This window comes from Heptranchias perlo, chromosome 10 (assembly GCF_035084215.1).
Source record: "Heptranchias perlo isolate sHepPer1 chromosome 10, sHepPer1.hap1, whole genome shotgun sequence".
In the NCBI taxonomy this organism is placed as follows: domain Eukaryota; kingdom Metazoa; phylum Chordata; class Chondrichthyes; order Hexanchiformes; family Hexanchidae; genus Heptranchias; species Heptranchias perlo.
The window spans coordinates 35,694,190-35,711,928 of NC_090334.1; the positions used below are offsets into that span (position 1 = coordinate 35,694,190).

General features: G+C 42.2%; 1 protein-coding gene across 12 annotated transcripts in view; it reads right to left on the reverse strand.

The window, feature by feature from the left end:
• The window catches only part of mipol1 (mirror-image polydactyly 1), a 288,620-nt gene that overhangs the window by 192,895 nt on the left and 77,986 nt on the right, over positions 1 to 17,739 (reverse strand). For 10 of the 12 annotated variants that reach the window (XM_067991462.1, XM_067991458.1, XM_067991457.1 and 7 more), the window contains 3 exons: positions 15,480 to 15,613; positions 13,004 to 13,071; positions 7,638 to 7,698 (listed from right to left, as the gene is read on the reverse strand). The exons of 1 other annotated variant lie outside the window; for it this stretch is intronic. In XM_067991462.1, the coding sequence (XP_067847563.1) occupies positions 7,638 to 7,665 (28 nt within the window). In that variant the 5' untranslated portion in view covers positions 7,666 to 7,698; positions 13,004 to 13,071; positions 15,480 to 15,613. The remainder of the gene's footprint in view (positions 1 to 7,637; positions 7,699 to 13,003; positions 13,072 to 15,479; positions 15,614 to 17,739) is intronic. One more of the 12 variants, XM_067991465.1, reaches the window with a different exon arrangement.

Here is a 17,739-nt window from a genome sequence, read left to right on the forward strand (position 1 = left end):
TCCTATGTTTCCACCATCTCCTTTGGTCAATCTATGGAACAGTTATCCTCTCGTTCACTGAAATATTGGCCCCGATATTAACTCGGAGACAGGAACGGAGTGTGCAGTGGCGGTCGCGAGCAGCGAGCCCACAACATCGTGCAATGTGGAAGCCTGGCCAATCTTAATGGCCAAGCATCATTTGATTAATACTTCCGGGTTTTGTGTCAGCATCACACATCTGCAGGTGTGACGCCCACCCGCATGACGCAATTTCCTGGCAACCATTTAAAGTCCCCGGTCCAACTCTTGACGGGAGGTGAGTGTTGGTATTATTTGAAAGAAAGAAGTGAGGAACAAGATTGGTAATACGGCTGCAAAGAGAGGGAAGATGGCCCACGCTTCAGTGATGGTTCCCTAGAGTTCCTGCTGGGTGCTGTGATGGCAAGGAAGGACGTTTTATTCCCCACAAGTGGGAAGAAGAAACCAGCTGCCACTACGAAGGTGGCCTGGGTAGAGGTGGCAGAAGAAGTGAGTAGCAGGAGCGTCTCGCAAAGGTCCTTGCTCCAGTGTCAAAAAAGGTTTTAATGACCTGACTCGGTCAGGAAAGGTCAGCACATGTCCCTCTTTACCCATCTGCTGCAATGCACCTCCTCCTGCTAATTTTTGTCCATCCTACACTATTCACAGCACTCCTTGCCCCTTCATCATTTTCCTCAGCACCAATCAGAATGGTTCAATGCACCACCTCTCATCCTGACTCCCTTCACATACTCACCTCCCACTTTCTCCATTCGCTACTGCCAATAACTCCAATCCTCACCTCATTTCATCTGAGTTGATCGGCCTGCACCCACTCATTATCCCTCATGAATTGGCACCATAGCCACTTTCCTCAAAGAATGCCATCTCCACTCCTTCGACATCTGTCCGATTCTCACATTCACCAGATGCACTACATTCAGAGGAAGCACACATTCTTGAGAACCACTCATAGGACCTCTCTCAGGATATCTGTACATTTCATCCATTGCCACCCCCTCAACCAATACCTGACATGGTGCCTCAACTCCAGCTGGCCCAAACTGCCCCTGCAGAAATGCAGGAGGTGCAGTCAGTAACAGAACTCTCAGGGGCTCCAGCACCCAGAAGTAATCGGCCGCGAGCAATTAAGGGGTCCAAGGGAAGTACACAGCAGCCTGCCACCAACTCTGCTCAAGCCACTGGGGTAGCACCTCTAGTAGTGGTAGAGGTTGGAAGAGAAAGGCTAGATAGATCACTGAGGGTTGGCATATGGGAGTTTCAAGGTTTTGTTTTTTTATGATTTAATTATTGGAGCACATTAGGAAGGATGTGATGGCCTTGGAGAGGATGCAAAAAAGATTTATTAGAATGATTCCAGGGATGAATGGCTTCAGTTACGTGGATAGACTGGAGAAGCCAGGGTTGTTCTCTTCAGAGCAGAAAAGGTTGAGAGGAGATTTGATAGAGGTGTTCAAAATCACGAGGGGTCTAGACAGAGTAGATGGAGAGAAACTGTTTCCATTGGTGGAAGGGTCGAGAACCAGAGGACACAGATTTAAGGAGATTGAAGAACCAAAGGCGACATGAGGAAAAACTTTTTACGCAGCGAGTGGTTATGATCCGAAAGGCACTGCAAAAAAGGGTGGTGGAGGGCAGATTCAATCGTGGTTTTCAAAAGGGAATTGGACAAGTACTTGAAAGAAAAAAATTTGCAAGGCTACAGGGAAAGGGCGAGGCAGTGGAACTAGCTGGATTGCTCTTGCTGAGAGCCAGCAGGGGCTCGATGGGCTGAATGGCCTCCTTCTGTGCTGTAACCATGCAATGATTCTAATCTTTGACACTTAAGCTAGCACGGTGTTCCCCACGATTTGAAGGCAATTTCAGTGTCCATTTATATCATAGGTGTGGAAGTCGGAGCTACATTTTCACAGTGACAACTTGGAGGATGTAAATGCAATGGAGTAAGGGTTGTAGGACTGTTTGTGCAAGGGGGTATGGTTGCGTTACAGTGGTTAAAGTGACATGAGTCTAACTAAAGTGACGAGCTACGATAGCATCCTTTGCATCATGGACTGCAAGATGATCCGCATGTCGTACATCCTCCGTCTTTCTCCTCACCATTCTCTTCTTCGTCAGACGATGAGTCATGAATACCCTGTTCCTTCTGCACCTCCAGTCCTCTTCGCTGAATGACGTAGTGCAGGAGACAGCATGCCACAATTATTCTTGAAACACTGGCTGGCGAATATTGCAGAGAGCCTCCAGACCTGTCAAGGCACCTAAACCTCAACATGAGCATTCCAATCACCTGCTCTATGCCACATCTCGTAGTAATTTGGCTGCTGTTATACCTCTCCTGCTGTGCAGTAGTAGGGTTCCGAAGAGGTGTCATGAGCCATGGTGGAAGGGGGTATCCCCTGTCTCTGAGCAGCTATCCTTTAAAATTGGTCCCATGGCAAAATATTCAACTGTCTTCACATAGAAAATAGGAACAAGAGTAGGCCATTCGGCCCATTGGGCCTGCTCCGCCATGCAAAATGATCATGGCTGATCGTCTAACTCACTACCCTGTTCCCGCTTTTTCCCCATATCCCTTGATCCCTTTAGCATTAAGAAATATATCTATCTCCTTCTTGAATATATCTAATGACTTGGCCTCCACTGCCTTCTGTGATAGAGGGTGGTGAACCTGTGAAATTCTCTGAGTGAAGAAATTTGTCATCTCAGTTCTAAATGGCATACCCCGTATCCTGAGACTGTGACCACTGGTTCTGGACTCCCCAGCCATCGGGAACATCCTCCCTGCATCTAGTCTGTCTAGTCCCGTTAGAATTTTATATGATTCGATGAGATCACCTCTCATTCTTCTAAACTCTAGTGAATATAGGCCTAGTCCACCCAATCTCTCCTCATACGTCAGTCCTGCCATCCCAGGAATCAGTCTGGTAAACCTTTGTTGCACTCCCTCCATGGCAAGGACATCCTTCCTCAGATAAGGAGACCAAAACTGCACACATTACTCCAGGTGTGGTCTCACCAAGGCCCTGTATAACTGCAATAAGACATCCCTGCTCCTGTACTCAAATCCTCTTGCAATGAAGGCTAACATACCATTCGCCTTCCTAACTGCTTGCTGCACCTCAATGCTCGCTTTCAGCGACTGGTGTACAAGGACACCCAGGTCTCGTTGCACCTCCCCTTTTCCCAATCTATCACCATTCAGGTAATAATCTGCCTTTCTGTTTTTACAACCAAAGTGGATAAACTCACATTTATCCACGTTATACTGCATCTGCCATGTTCTTGCCCACTCACCCAACTTGTCTAAATTTCATTGGAGCCTCTTTGCATCCTCCTCACAGCTCACATTCCACCCCAGCTTTGTGTCATCTGCAAACTTGGAAATGTTACATTTAGTTCCCTCATCCAAATCATTGATATATATTGTGAATAGCTGGGGCCCAAGCACTGATCCCTGCGGCACCCCACTAGTCACTGCCTGCCACCTGGAAAAAGACCCGTTTATTCCTACTCTCTGTTTCCTGTCTGTCAACCAATTCTCAATCCATGTCAGTATATTCCCCCCAATCCCATGTGCTTTAATTTTGCACACTAACCTCTTGTGTGGGACCTTATCAAAAGCCTTCTGAAAATCCAAATGCGCCACATCCACTGGTTCTCCCCTATCTATTCTACTAGTTACATCCTCAAAAAACTCCAGTAGATTTGTTAAGCATGATTTCCCTTTCATAAACCCATGCTGACTTTGTCCAATCCAGTTAATGCCCTCCAAGTGTTCTGTTATCACATCTTTTACAATAGCCTCTAGCATTTTCCCCATGACTAATGTTAGCCTAACTGGTCTGTAATTCCCTGTTTTTTTCTCTCTCTCCTTTTTTAAATAGTGGGGTTACATTTGCCACCCTCCAATCTGTAGGAACTGTTCCAGAGTCTATAGAATTTTGGAAGATGATCACCAATGCATCCACTATTCCCAGGGCCACTTCCTTTAGTACTCTGGGATGTAGATTATCAGGCCCTGGGGATTTGTCAGTCTTTAGCCCCATTAATTTTCCTAGCACTATTTTGTTTTACTAATACTGGTTTCCTTCAGTTCCTCCCTCTCACTAGACCCTTGGTTCCCTAACATTTCTGGGACGTTATTTGTGTCGTCCTTTGTGAAGACAGAAGCAAAGTATGTGTTTAATTGTTCTGCCATTTCTTTGTTCCCCATTATAATTTCCCCCATTTCTGACTGTAAGGGGACCTACATTTGTCTTCACTAATCTTTTTCTCTTGACATATTTATAGAAGCTTTTACAGTCAGTCAGTTTTTATGTTCCCTGCTAGTTTACTCTCATACTCTATTTTTCCTTTCTTAATCAATCTCTTTGTCCTCCTTTGCTGAATTCTGAACTGCTCCCAATCCTCAGGCTTGCCGCTTTTTCTGGCAATTTTATATGTCTCCTCTTTGGATCTAATACTATCCCTAATTTCATGTATAAGCCACGGTTGAGCCACCTTTCCTGTTTTATTTTTGCACCATACAGGAATGAATAATTGTTGTAATTCCTGCACACGTTCTTTAAATATTAGCCATTGCCTATCCACCGTCATCCCTTTTAGTAAAGTTCCCCAATCTATCATAGCCAACTCGCACCTCATACTTTCGTAATTTCCTTTATTTAGATTCAGGACTCTAGTTTTGGATTCAACTACTTCACTCTCCATCTTAATGAGGAATTCTATCATGTCATGGTCACTCTTCCCTAAGGGACCCCGCATAACAAGATTGTTCATTAATCCTTTCTCATTGCCCAATACCCAGTCTAGGATTGCCTGTTCTCTAGTTGGTTCCTCAACGTATTGGTCTAGAAAACCATAATGTAAACTCTCCAGGATTTCCTCCCCCACAGTATAATTGCTAATTTGGTTTGACCAATCTATATGTAGATTAAAGTCACCCATGATTATAGTTGTACCCTTCTTGCATGCGTCTCTAATTTCCTGTTTAATGCCCTCCCCTACATCTCCACTACTGTTTGGGGGCCTATAGACAACCCCCACCAACGTTTTCTGCCCCTTGGTGTTTCTTAGCTCCACCCATACAGATTCCACATCGTGATTTTCCGAGCAAATATCCTTCCTCACTATTGCATTTATTTCCTCCTTTACTAATAACGCTTCCCCACATCCTTTCCCTTTTTGCCTGTCCTTCCTAAATATTGAATACCCCGGATGTTCAGTTCCCATCCTTGGTCACCCTGCAGCCATGTCTCCGTAATCGCAATTATATCATAACCATTAATATCTATTTGCGCTGTTAATTCATCTAGCTTATTGCGAATGCTGCGCACATTAAGACACAATGCCTTTAGACTTGTCTTTTTAAGATTGCTAGTCATCTTAGTTTTATTTTGCATTATGGCCCTATTTGTTTTTCGCCCTTGTTTTCTCTGCCTTCCACTATTGCTTCTTCCCTTTCTGTCTTTTGTTTCTATCCTCGTTTCCCCCTCCTCTGTCTCCCTGCTCAGGTTCCCATCCCCCTGCCATTCCAGTTTAAACCTTCCCCAACAGCACTAGCAAACACCCCCGCGAGGACATCGGTCCTGGTCCTGCTCGGGTGTAACCCGTCCCGCTTGTACAGGTACCACCTTCCCCAGAACCGGTCCCAATGTCCCAGGGATCTAAATCCCTCCCTCCTACACCATCCCTGCAGCCACGCATTCATCTGGTCTATTTTCCTGTTCCTATACTCACTAGCACGTGGCACTGGTAGTAATCCTGAGATCACTACCTTTGAGGTCCTGCTTTTTAATTTATCTCCCAACTCCTTAAATTCACCTTGCAGGACCTCATCCCTTTTTTTTAAACCTATGTCGTTGGTACCGATCTGGACCATGACAACTGGCTGTTCACCCTCCCCCTCCAGAATGCCCTGCAGCCGCTCCGTGACATCCTTGACCCTAGCACCAGGGAGGCAACATACCATCCTGGAGTCACGTTTGCGGCCGCAGAAACATCTATCTGTTCCCCTTACAATTGAATCACCTATCAATGTAGCCCTGTTTTCTCTGCCTTCCACTATTGCTTCTTCCCTTTCTGTCTTTTGTTTCTATCCTTGTTTCCCCCTCCTCTGTCTCCCTGCTCAGGTTCTTATTCCTCCCCTCCTGTGCAGCAGAGCCACCCGTGGTGCCATGAACTTGGCACTTGCTGCTTTCCCGATGAGTCATCTCCCCCAACAGTATCCAAAGCAGTATATCTGTTTGAGAGGGAGATGGCCCCAGGGGACTCCTGCTCTTCCTGCCTAGTCCTTTTACTCTCCCTGGCGGTCACCCATTTCCTTTCTGGCTGCGTAATCTTTACCTACGGTGTGACCACCTCACTGAACGTGCTATCCACGATAATCTCAGCATCACGGATGCTCCACAGTGAATCCACCCGCAGCTCCAGCTCCGAAATGCGGTTAGTCAGTAGCTGCAGCTGGACACACTTCCTGCACACATGGTCGCCAGGGACACCTATCATGTCCACGACTTCCCACATAGTGCAGGAGGAGCATATCACCGGTGCGAGCTCTGCTGCCATGACTTGCCTTAGATTTACACTGCGTTCACCTCTCAGAACTCTCCTTTTACACTGCGCGCACCTCTTGGAATCTCCTTTTACACTGCGCTCACCTCTCGGACTCTCCTTTTACACTGCGCTCACCTCTCGGACTCTCCTTTTACACTGCGCTCACCTCTCGGACTCTCCTCCCGCTCTTGGACTCTCCTTTTACACAGCACCCACCTCTCAGACTCTCCTTTTACACAGCGCCCACCTCTCGGACTCTCCTTTTACACTTAACATGAAGGCATCTTGGCAGCTCCCTGGGTATCAGGCACACACCTGCATGAACCTCTTCTTGTGGTTGCAGATGAGCTGAACATTGATGGTGTGGAAACTCTTGCAGTTTACAAAGGCTCCTGATTGGTTGGGGGGGTGCCCAGATGGCCACGTGTGGGCAGTCTATTGCACCATGCACTTGTGGGAAGCCAGAGATGCAATCCCCGATGGTCTCTCAGTCTGACTGATGTCATCAGTTGCGAAGGTGATATATGTACCTGCCCGAACAAATAATGCATCGGTCAGCTGCCTGATGCATTTGTGGATGGCTAACTGCAACATGCTTGAAATGGCTCCTTTGGCTTCCTGGTTACCATTTTATGGTCAATGTTGCCCTGGGGCATCATTATTTCAGTTCTCAATATCTTATTAGGGTCACTTGCCGTTACCTGGTTAAGATTACCTCTTATGGTATCCCTAACACACAGGGTCAGAAAGCAGTATTACGTTACAGTTCAGATTCCAGATTGCTTGAACATTCCCAGTTTATATCAGGTTAGTTCAAGTCCACCATCAGCATGATCTATCTGTTTGCATATAATTTATCTCTACATAGATTAAGCCGTCCTTTACGTTTTAATCTATAGCATATCCCTAGAGTTATCGGTGTCCTCTTTGCGTTGTATACTTTTAGCCCAACTAGCTTGTTGGAAATCTTACCCTGTACCATTGGTCTACTTCCTTTGCCTCCCGGGTGTCCCCAGCATCTACAGCCAATCCACCTCCTTTCTTATCTAGTCTCTTACCATCCTTGCTCTGTAGATTCAATCTCATGGTGCAACAGGGAATGAGTCCGTTTTTGGAAATCTAAGGATGATCAGATATTAATACGCGTTGTAGAAACTAAATTGCAACATTTTCAACCAATGAAACTCAGGTCGAATGCTGAATGCTATGTTACTTCAAGATATCAGAGTGTTAATTTGACATACTTGTGATTTTTAATGTGGCTATCAGACTGGTTTGATTTGGTATAACAGCTTAAGCAATTTTTACAAAACGATAAAATTCAAATCTGATTGTTTTTATCCTGCTTGTAATGTACAGAAATGTATCTTCAGATTGAATTAGCAGTATGATTTAATATAATTACATCTGTTGGTGTTGATGCAAAAGGATATTAACCATTACTAAGCAAGGCAAGACAACGTGCACTTAGGAACTATACGATTCCTCTATTTAACATATTCATTCATCCAAGTAAAAATAACAACAACTGGTTGGCACAGATTTTCGTTCAGCTAAAATGCCCCACTTAAAATCCAATATTACAATTACCAAATTAGTTTGTATAGAGGATTTGCTCTTTTACTTTAGAAACGAGGATCAGCACTTCTAAACTTAATTATGGCAACCTGAATCTTGCAATATAAATTCCTAAAAATTGCAAAGTATAGAGAATGTATGTTAAGAAATACTGATCTATCAGTATCTCATAACATACATTCTACTTTCTACACGATTTTCTGTTACTGTTTGATGTTGGACCTTAAGATGGTATTTGTAGCTCTGAAATATCCTGAATTTCCTGGATTGCATTTACGTAAAAATAGGACTGAAATTTAATCGCAGCCAGAAACTTATGCTGAAATTTCCCGCGGAGTTCATTTGCCTACTACGGAACGTAAAAACCAGCATAAAACAAGCGCAAATGCAGCGCCAGCAATTGTTGCCCATTTGTGTTACAACTTTATAAGCTATTTTTTTAAAAAAGGTGTATTCCCCTTAGAAAATAAAAACTTACTGCATGTGTCTGTATTTCTGTTTAGTGGACATTTTTTAAATATAAAATTAGGAAACTTGCATTGTGTGGAGTGTGAAATAAAGCACTGATGCTTCACAGCATCTTAGTTCAATCTGGGTTTGAACTCAGTTATCCAGTTTCGATCCCTGACATTTTACCACCAGGCCTATGAGTGAGGAAACTATTTCTGGTTTATCTCCCAATTTTACTTGTGACTGAAAAGACAATGGCTCCATTGCTATGTCCAGTATGAAAGATTAATTTTCACACCATCGCCATGGTGCCAATTTGGACAGCATCCAACACTAGTGTCAAAAAGTCATTGTTAAAGTCTGAATTATTCAGAATTACCTTCTGAGGTTAACATCCCTACCAGAAGTCGTTTCACTTTTGAGTGATTTTGTATTGCTGTTGCTTCTGCCATTGTGCCTCATTCTCAGAGCCACTTGCCTCTTCTACTCCTCTTCCTTTCCATTAATATGGAGATGCCGGTGATGGACTGGGGTTGACAATTGTAAACAATTTTACAACACCAAGTTATAGTCCAGCAATTTTATTTTAAATTCACAAGCTTTCGGAGGCTACCTCCTTCCTCAGGTGAACGATGACCTGAGGAAGGAGGTAGCCTCCGAAAGCTTGTGAATTTAAAATAAAATTGCTGGACTATAACTTGGTGTTGTAAAATTGTTTACAATTTCCATTAATACACAGAACAGATATCGCCATATAGGGAAGGACATTCCAGCTACTTAGTCCTTCTAAATACCTGGCAGAGTCCATAAAATTTCAGGTGCACTGAGACTGACAATACTTTCGTTAAGTATAGTGTAGGTCTTAGTAAGAACGATTTTTTAAAAAGAGTGAATAAATTGTTTTCAAACTTCAGAAATCTCAGTTACATCAATATCAGATGGCTTTGGGCTGGGCTGAGGCTAAATTATTGGAGGTGCATTATTCGTGTAAATCTAGAAAACTCGCGTGAGCAGGTCTTTTGCATGAAGGCGGAGCTATGTAACGGAGCGGTAGAAGATTTTGGCGGTGGTATCTTGGAAGCAACGCAAACAATCGATGATATTCACGTGCAGTCATGTTTCAATGTAAAACCAGCGTAAATCAGTTACATTCAAATTTTCTTGGGGGGAAAAAACGGTGCAATGCACTCTTACATTCTAGTTACGCCGAAACTTTCCAGGAAATTGTCGTCTTTTATATTTGATGATGATTAATTTCAGGTATAATTGCTGTAATGTAATTTGATGATTGTGATTAATATATAGATCATGAATATCCATTTAAATGAAACATTAATATCAAATTTAGAGTGTACAATGACTTTAGTATATCAGATCATCAGCTTAGAGAGTGGACAATTATTTTACAAAAGGTCAGTTTCCAAACAGGAGATCAAAAAGGTCTTCTGTGCAGCTTTGTTGCCAAGGATTTCTAGTCTGGATTGTGGGGACATTTATTAGTATTCTCACCCAGGCCCACCAAGACAAACATGAATTTAAAAGAATAATAAAATGAAATGCTGCCATATAACCCTTTGTCATTCAGCAAATATAGGACTTTTAGCTACATTGTTCCAAAACCTGGGTTGCTATCTTAATTTTTCTTCACAATGCAGACCGAACGTGTATGCATGTGTGTTAAACGTAGAACTCTCTCAACAACTGCAGACCTTCCACTTAATCTGAAACAGGATGCACAATTTCCTTTGGGAACTCTTTCAATGATCAACAGGAAAAAGCCAATATCCAAAATAAATCTAAGATTAGATATTTCAAATGAAATTTGCCTTCTGCAGATAAAAATGTCAAGATGAATATGAACAGTAAAATAATATAAATTATCTCACTGTGGTGGAGTAGTTATCAATGACTCCTTCATTCACGCGATTCCTTGGATATCAAACTGCACAAGACATTCATCAAATGTCACACATTCAGAATATTGGAAACACCATTAAAGCTGTTTGACTAAGACCTCTGAAGTGTTTAAGCAAGAGCCAGAATGTATATTTGTGCAACAGAGAAGAATAAATTTACATATCAGCATCAGCTCATAAGGGATAGGTAAACATTCTGTTTATCGCTCATTGTCATTCCACCCATTTTACCTCTGTACATGTATGATCAAAGCTGTGTAATATTAGGACTTTGGTTTCAAAAGCACTGGCCACAGATGATTTAAAACCTGTAAAAAAGAATCTGCATTTCTAAGTATATTATGTTACAATTAACTGTCTGGCTATGTAATGTCACAATATTATAAATATCAACTGTATAATTGCTGAATGCTAGGAATTAATAATGGATAGAAAAATAGGTCAAAGATTTGAAAATCTATATTCTTGTACCGTCAAAAGGAGAAATAGAGTATAGACTGTTGTAAGTATGATTAGGAATAATTTTATCATACTGTTACTTCTTGCAGCAAACAGTTAAGATTTGAAAAGAAACATGCAGTAATTACGATAGGTATATCATAATGGGATAAGTTGCAATATCGGGAAGAATACAATTAACTGCTCTTGTTTACTTGCAATTTTTTTGTGCAATCCAGATGTTTTAAAAATGTTTAAGGAGACCTATTATCACAAGATAATTACAAATGAAGGCCATTTCGTCCAGAGAGATCCCAAGGTCCCCCTACTGTAATATCCAATTATTTCTTAATTCCAGGCTTTTGTTCCACTAATGTATCAGGAAGTTTAATCCATATGTTGATCACTTGGAAAAAAAAAATTAAACTGATATCAGTCCTAAAATTACAGTTTACTAGTTTGATACCATGTTCCCTAGCCCTACTCCTAGTTTAATTTAAAGCAATATTCCAGGCTGACTTCTTGCATACCCGTAACAATCCTATGTATGTCTACAAGATCACCCTTCAGATGCCCCATTTCTAAGCTTAAAAGCCCCAATCTATCGAGTCTTTCTTCAGAACTCAGACCCCTGACACTGGCGATTAGCCTTGTGGCTCTTCTCTGCAATGCCTCCAGTGCTTGGATGTCTCTCTTGTTTCTTGGCGAACAGAAGTGGACACAGCATTCAAGGTGCTGTGTGACAAGAGCACTATACATTTTGATCATTACTGTTTTGTCTATTAGTTCAACAGCCTATTAGCTTTATTGACAGTTTGGTTAAGAATTGGGTTAAGAGTTATTACTTTTACTTTATGAAATATAAAGTTTTAAGTAAGTTGTCAAATAAGAATAATTAATAAGGTATACATTTCAATTATATTTCTCTAAAAATAAAATAAAAATTCAGTAACAATTATGGTGCCAGCATTGTTGTTTAGAAATTGGAAATATGCTATATTTCATTATATTTGACTTAAGAATTATTATTTTGCAGCAAACATTACCAAATCATACAGTAATGGAAGCACAGAATTATGGTCAGGTTGCATTTACACAGGGCCTTTAATGTAGTAAATCTTCCCAAGGCAGTTCACAGGATCGTTAACAAACAAAATCTGACATCGAGCCACATAAGGAAATATTAGGACAGGTGACTAAAAGCTTGGTCAAAGTGGAAGGTTTCAAGGAGGAGAGGTAGAGAGATTTAGGGAGGGAATTCCAGAACTTAGGACCGAGGCAATTGAAGGCATGGCCGCAAATGGTGGAGCAATGAAAATCAGGGATGCGCAAGAGGCCAGAATTGGAGGAGTGCAGAGATCTTGGAGGGTTGTAGGGCTGGAGGATGTTACAGAGATAGAAAAGGCGAGGTCATGGAGGAATTTGAAAACAAGGATGAGAATTTTTAAATTCGAGGTGTCACCAGACCGGGAGCCAATGTAGGTCAGCGAGCACAGGGGTGATGGGTGAACAGGACTTGGTGCATTATAATAATGATTATATTGTCGATAAGTATTAAAAGGATATGTTACTCATTTAAAATTTCTAGGTTGCATTGTTTAAACAATCTTCAAGTATTTAGTTCATCAATAATACTCAACTTTGAGTTTTATTACTTTAAACTAGACCTCAGAACATACAGCTGTAAAGGGCAATTAAATGTAGATGAATAAAAAAATTCAGCTGAGAAACAGAACATACAAGAGCCAGTAACTGTATCCCACATAGTTTTTTAATTTTAATTATAAAGAGCAAGTACCAAAGTATCTCTTGTTTGGGATATGGAAATATAACTATGGAGAGCAAACCTGTTTTGCAAGCATCTCAAATATCAAGGCATTTTTATTCCAACCATTTTGTTCACAGCTTTTCTTTACTGTTCTCCTTGGGATACTTGAATATAAAATTCACTGATTTTTTTTAAGGGGGAAAAGAGGTAAAAAGAGAATGTTTTTAACATTCACAATAATCCAGCCTGTGACAGATCTCATCTTTTCACCAACCTTCCATTTGTATTTCAGATGTATTTTGGTCTTATGTTGATCTTATTTTTTCCTTCAAGTTTTCAGATCTGCAAAGAAAAAAAGTACCAAAAAAGATAATTCAAAAACAACTGAAGGCACTATGGGGTCGATTTCAGGATGGCCAAGCGGGTGCATTGGGGGCGGGGGGGCTTGTAAAATCGGGGAATCCCGGAGCGGGTCCGGAGCCCGGCTCCAACCCGCCCACTTCCAGGTTCCCCAGTGACGCGTTCGGGTGCGTGCGCAGCTCCCGCATGCGGGACTCCCTCCAGCAATTAAAGCCGGCGGGATGACAATTTAAATACTTACCTACCTAGTTGAGGTACTTGACAGACCTCATTGACAGGAGATTTTGGCAGGGATGCAATTTTCATGGATCCTCAGCGTGTTTCCCGTGCTGTGGGAAACACTCCCTATTGGAGCAGACGTGTTTCAGTCAGCAGCCAGTGGGAGATGCAAAGGATTTTTTGACAGTTGGGGGGAATACCTCATTTATTGCAGCAGGGCACTGTGTCACTTCAGACAAAGTTTTGGCTGCAACACCTTTGTCTTTCCACTCAAAATTATTAATTTATACCCTAAACTCTGCTGTGCAAATACATTTACCTACTTTGCAGACCCCCTCAAACTCACACCGTCAGGATTCATTACTTCATCCGAGGATGAGCAACATCACCAGCCTCGCCAAGCACGCCGTCCACCTCCGCCACGTGGAGCTCCACAACACAGTGCTGCGCCACAAGCACCTACACAAAATAGTCGTGCAACTACACATACACCCACTGTAGGGTGACCCAATGGGTGGCATCAAATGTGGGTGTTCATGGAGAACCTCATGAAAGGGACTTATTGCACAAACCAGTCAAGAATAGCCAAGACGTGGCAGTACTGGTGACAATATAATATTTAATGTGAGTTGAACCAAAATCAAATATAAATTAAAAAATGACAAACCATCAGACACCTTTGTACATCCCCTTTTTGCTCACAAAACCTTTGCCTTACGTTTCCTACTACTCATACATGATACATCCCCTGTGGCTGCAGCAGAGGTAGTGGCAGGTTGAGTGAGGGTGACCGTGAAAGAGAAGCATCAGAGGGCGAGTATGAGACAGAGCCATGAGATTGTATGAGGATTGGGTTGAGTGGTAGTGGTGGGATGAGTACTGGGCAGGTGAGTGAGTGCAGGTAAGTTGAGGATGAGGTTTGAGTGGGTGTGAGGAGTGATGTAATAGAGTAGTATTGGCAGTGCAGAAGGAGTTGTGGGGTGGGGGCGGTGATGTGGAAGACGGAGTGTAGGAGAATGAGAAAGCGTGCTCACTTTGGCTGACTTAGTTAGGTCATTGAAGCGCTTTCCGCACCGTATCCAGGTGTGGGATATGTTGCTGGTGCTGCTGACCTCCTCTGCCACCTCGAGCCAGGCCTTCTTGGTGGCAGAGGCAGGCCACTTCCTCCCATCCGCCGTGTAGAAGATCTCCCCCCTCCTCCTCACCCCATCCAGTAAGACCTGGAGTGAGGCATCATTGAACCTGGGAGCAGCCTTTCCCCTGGGCTGCTCCAGGCTGTAATTTTGGCTGTTTGCTGCAGGAGCAGCATTGGAGGACTGCCCCTTTAAATAGGGCTCCTCCAGCTGACAGCCTGGGATGCGGGTGCACAGTTCGCCCACTGCACAGGTTTCCAATGGGAAACCCGGAAGCCAAGGTAAGTGGCTTCAATTTACTCGCGATCGCGTGGGGAACCCACTCATTTTACTGTACAGGTTACCCATGCGGCCAGTCGATCCCCGCTGCCAACCCGTCTCCCTGGTGATATCGGGGCCCATGTTTGTGGGAATTGTTTAAAAATATATTTAATGGGAAGTCCAATGTTTTTGTAGCAACTAAATTATTCAAGTTAAAAAATTGCAACAACTACAAAATAACTGTTTCTAGTTTATAAATAAAGAGCAATTAATTTTCATTCCTCGTTCTTATATTTGGATTATTTGAATACCTTTTGCATCACACAATTCCAGTAATTAATGTTAAAAAAAATCCTAAGTCTCATATTTGTGACAGGTTTTTGAACAGGATCGTGTGCTTTTGTTGGGAAATATTGGGCAAAAAAGTCTGGAGCTGAATATTAACTGTATATTCAATAAATAGCATTGAATTAAATATTACTTTCTGTAGACATATGGACTTTGTCACTGCTTCAATCTTCTGAAATTACTTTTAGTTGTCACACAAGATGTCATCTCATTGGTCAGCCATAAAAAATGGCATGAACCATAGTACCATTAATTGAAGTGGTTTAATTGAAATTGCTTGAGTGTATGTTTCACCTCAAAGAGATTAAATACATTAAATTTGCAGAAAGTTACTGGACAACTAGTTAAGATATACAGCACTTATCAGCTGTCACAATGCAAAAGGTGCACTAACTGCTGAGATTTCACAATGTTCCATTATCTTCTCACCTAACTGCCAGTTTATTGAGTTCTTCATAGAAATTTTCCAACGAAGTCGAGCTTTTCTTTTTCCAATTGTTGGCAGTGGCACTTCTTAGAAACTGGCAATCTTTCGTTCAGTTCCTCATTTACTTTTGGATTAGCTGAAATGCAGGTGTTTTATTACATTAATTAAATGTACTGTACATGTCTCAGTCAATGCCGTTATAGAACTACAAAAAGGTGAATAATAATTTCAGTCTTTTAATATTTTAATATACCAAGTTGTAGAAAAAAAGCAATTTTTAATAATCTCATGGGCATTTTAAAAGAAGACAGGCTGCCCTATTGTTCATAACATAAATCATAAATTTCATCTTTCCATAATGTACAGTCATTCTTCAATACCATTTCCAAGCTAATGATTGCCAGCAATTAACAAAATGTAATCCCATTGCGCAATCATTTTAATGCTTTTAGCACTCAGAAAAGTAAACATCAAATTAATACAGCTGAAGCCACATTAGATCCTGGTTAGCTGCAGGCAATTATAGTTCAGCTCCTCAGGTGTAATTAAATGATTGAAATGATTTAGTTCAATAAATGCAAGTTAATTCATAAGTAAGCAACAAATAGACTGGGAGCAATTACAAGAAACACTGACATCCTCAGCTCATCCTATCCCTGTATACTGCTTAAATGGAGAAGGCTGCCACCTGCTGGAAAGATGATATCAATGGTTTCTACGATTGAGAATGTCAGCACAGAAGTAACACTATCAGCACAGAAATCACTAACTAGCCCACTCTGATGTAACACAATTTTAGATACAACATTGTTTCAAGTCTCTTTCAAATGGAAAGAAACATAAAATGTTTTGTTTAATACATAATGTTATTTACTCTATGCCAAAACAGTGACACAATTTTGGATCTCCCTTCCGATGTATTGTGCTATCTTTTGCACCAAAATGCGACAGTATTTTCAAATAGGGGGGAAAATAGCTGTCAACGGAAAAATTGGCATTACAACGTGCTCCAAATGGAAGATCCCTTTCCTCCTATAATAGATTAATTATAAGAGGTAACGAGTGAACTGGTCAAGGACAATGTTGCTATTTTGGTGAAATAGGGTGTATGGGAGATGCAATAAACTATTTGGCCCCATGTTCCAAATAAGTATGTAGTCGAACAACCTTTAGAAATCGTGCTGTATGATGGAGGACGACAGCTGGCGGGAAGAATATATTATTTCAGCATTTTACAGCACACACATTATGAGAGTAATATCACTTATAGCAAGCCTCCTTTCCATTTCATTATTTTAGAAAGTCGAACTATAAAACTAAAACAATAGAATAAAAGTTAGAGGAAGTCATAATCTAACTGGATAGTGCTTTGGTCAGACCACATCTTAAATACTATGTCTATTTCTGGTCATCAAGATATCAAGTCGGATGCAATGCAGAGAAAAGTCACAAGGTTGATCTGACTGCTCGGTCTCTGGCCCTCCATTCACCACAATACTTTTGCAGCTGTCCATTTGCTCAACCACTCCGACTCCACCACCTCCGATGCCCTTGTCCCCAGTAAAGCCTTTACTCTCGCCCATTCTGGTCATTCCCCTGGTATGGCCCCCCTCTTCACTCCTTTAAGTTCAAGGTGTGCAGACCAGAATGTACCTGGTGCACAACCTCGGTTTTTCCTTCCTCCTATAATGTGATTTCAAATAAAGCTGTTGGACGATAACCTGGTGTTGTGTGACTCCTTACAACTAGTTTAGCCATTTATTACTCAATCTGTCCGGACCACATCAAGCACTATTGGGCCTTACTTTTCTTTTTATTCGTTCACGGGATATGGGCGTCGCTGGCGAGGCCAGCATTTATTGCCCATCCCTAATTGCCCTCGAGAAGGTGGTGGTGAGCCGCCTTCTTGAACCGCTGCAGTCCGTGTGGTGAAGGTTCTCCCACAGTGCTGTTAGGAAGGGAGTTCCAGGATTTTGACCCAGTGACAATGAAGGAACGGCGATATATTTCCAAGTCAGGATGGTGTGTGACTTGGAGGGGAACGTGCAGGTGGTGTTGTTCCCATGTGCCTGCTGCCCTTGTCCTTCTAGATGGTAGAGGTCGCGGGTTTGGGAGTGCTGTCGAAGAAGCCTTGGCGAGTTGCTGCAGTGCATCTTGTGGAAGGTACACACTGCAGCCACAGTGCGCCGGTGGTGAAGGGAGTGAATGTTTAGGGTGGTGGATGGGGTGCCAATCAAGCGGGCTGCTTTATCTTGGATGGTG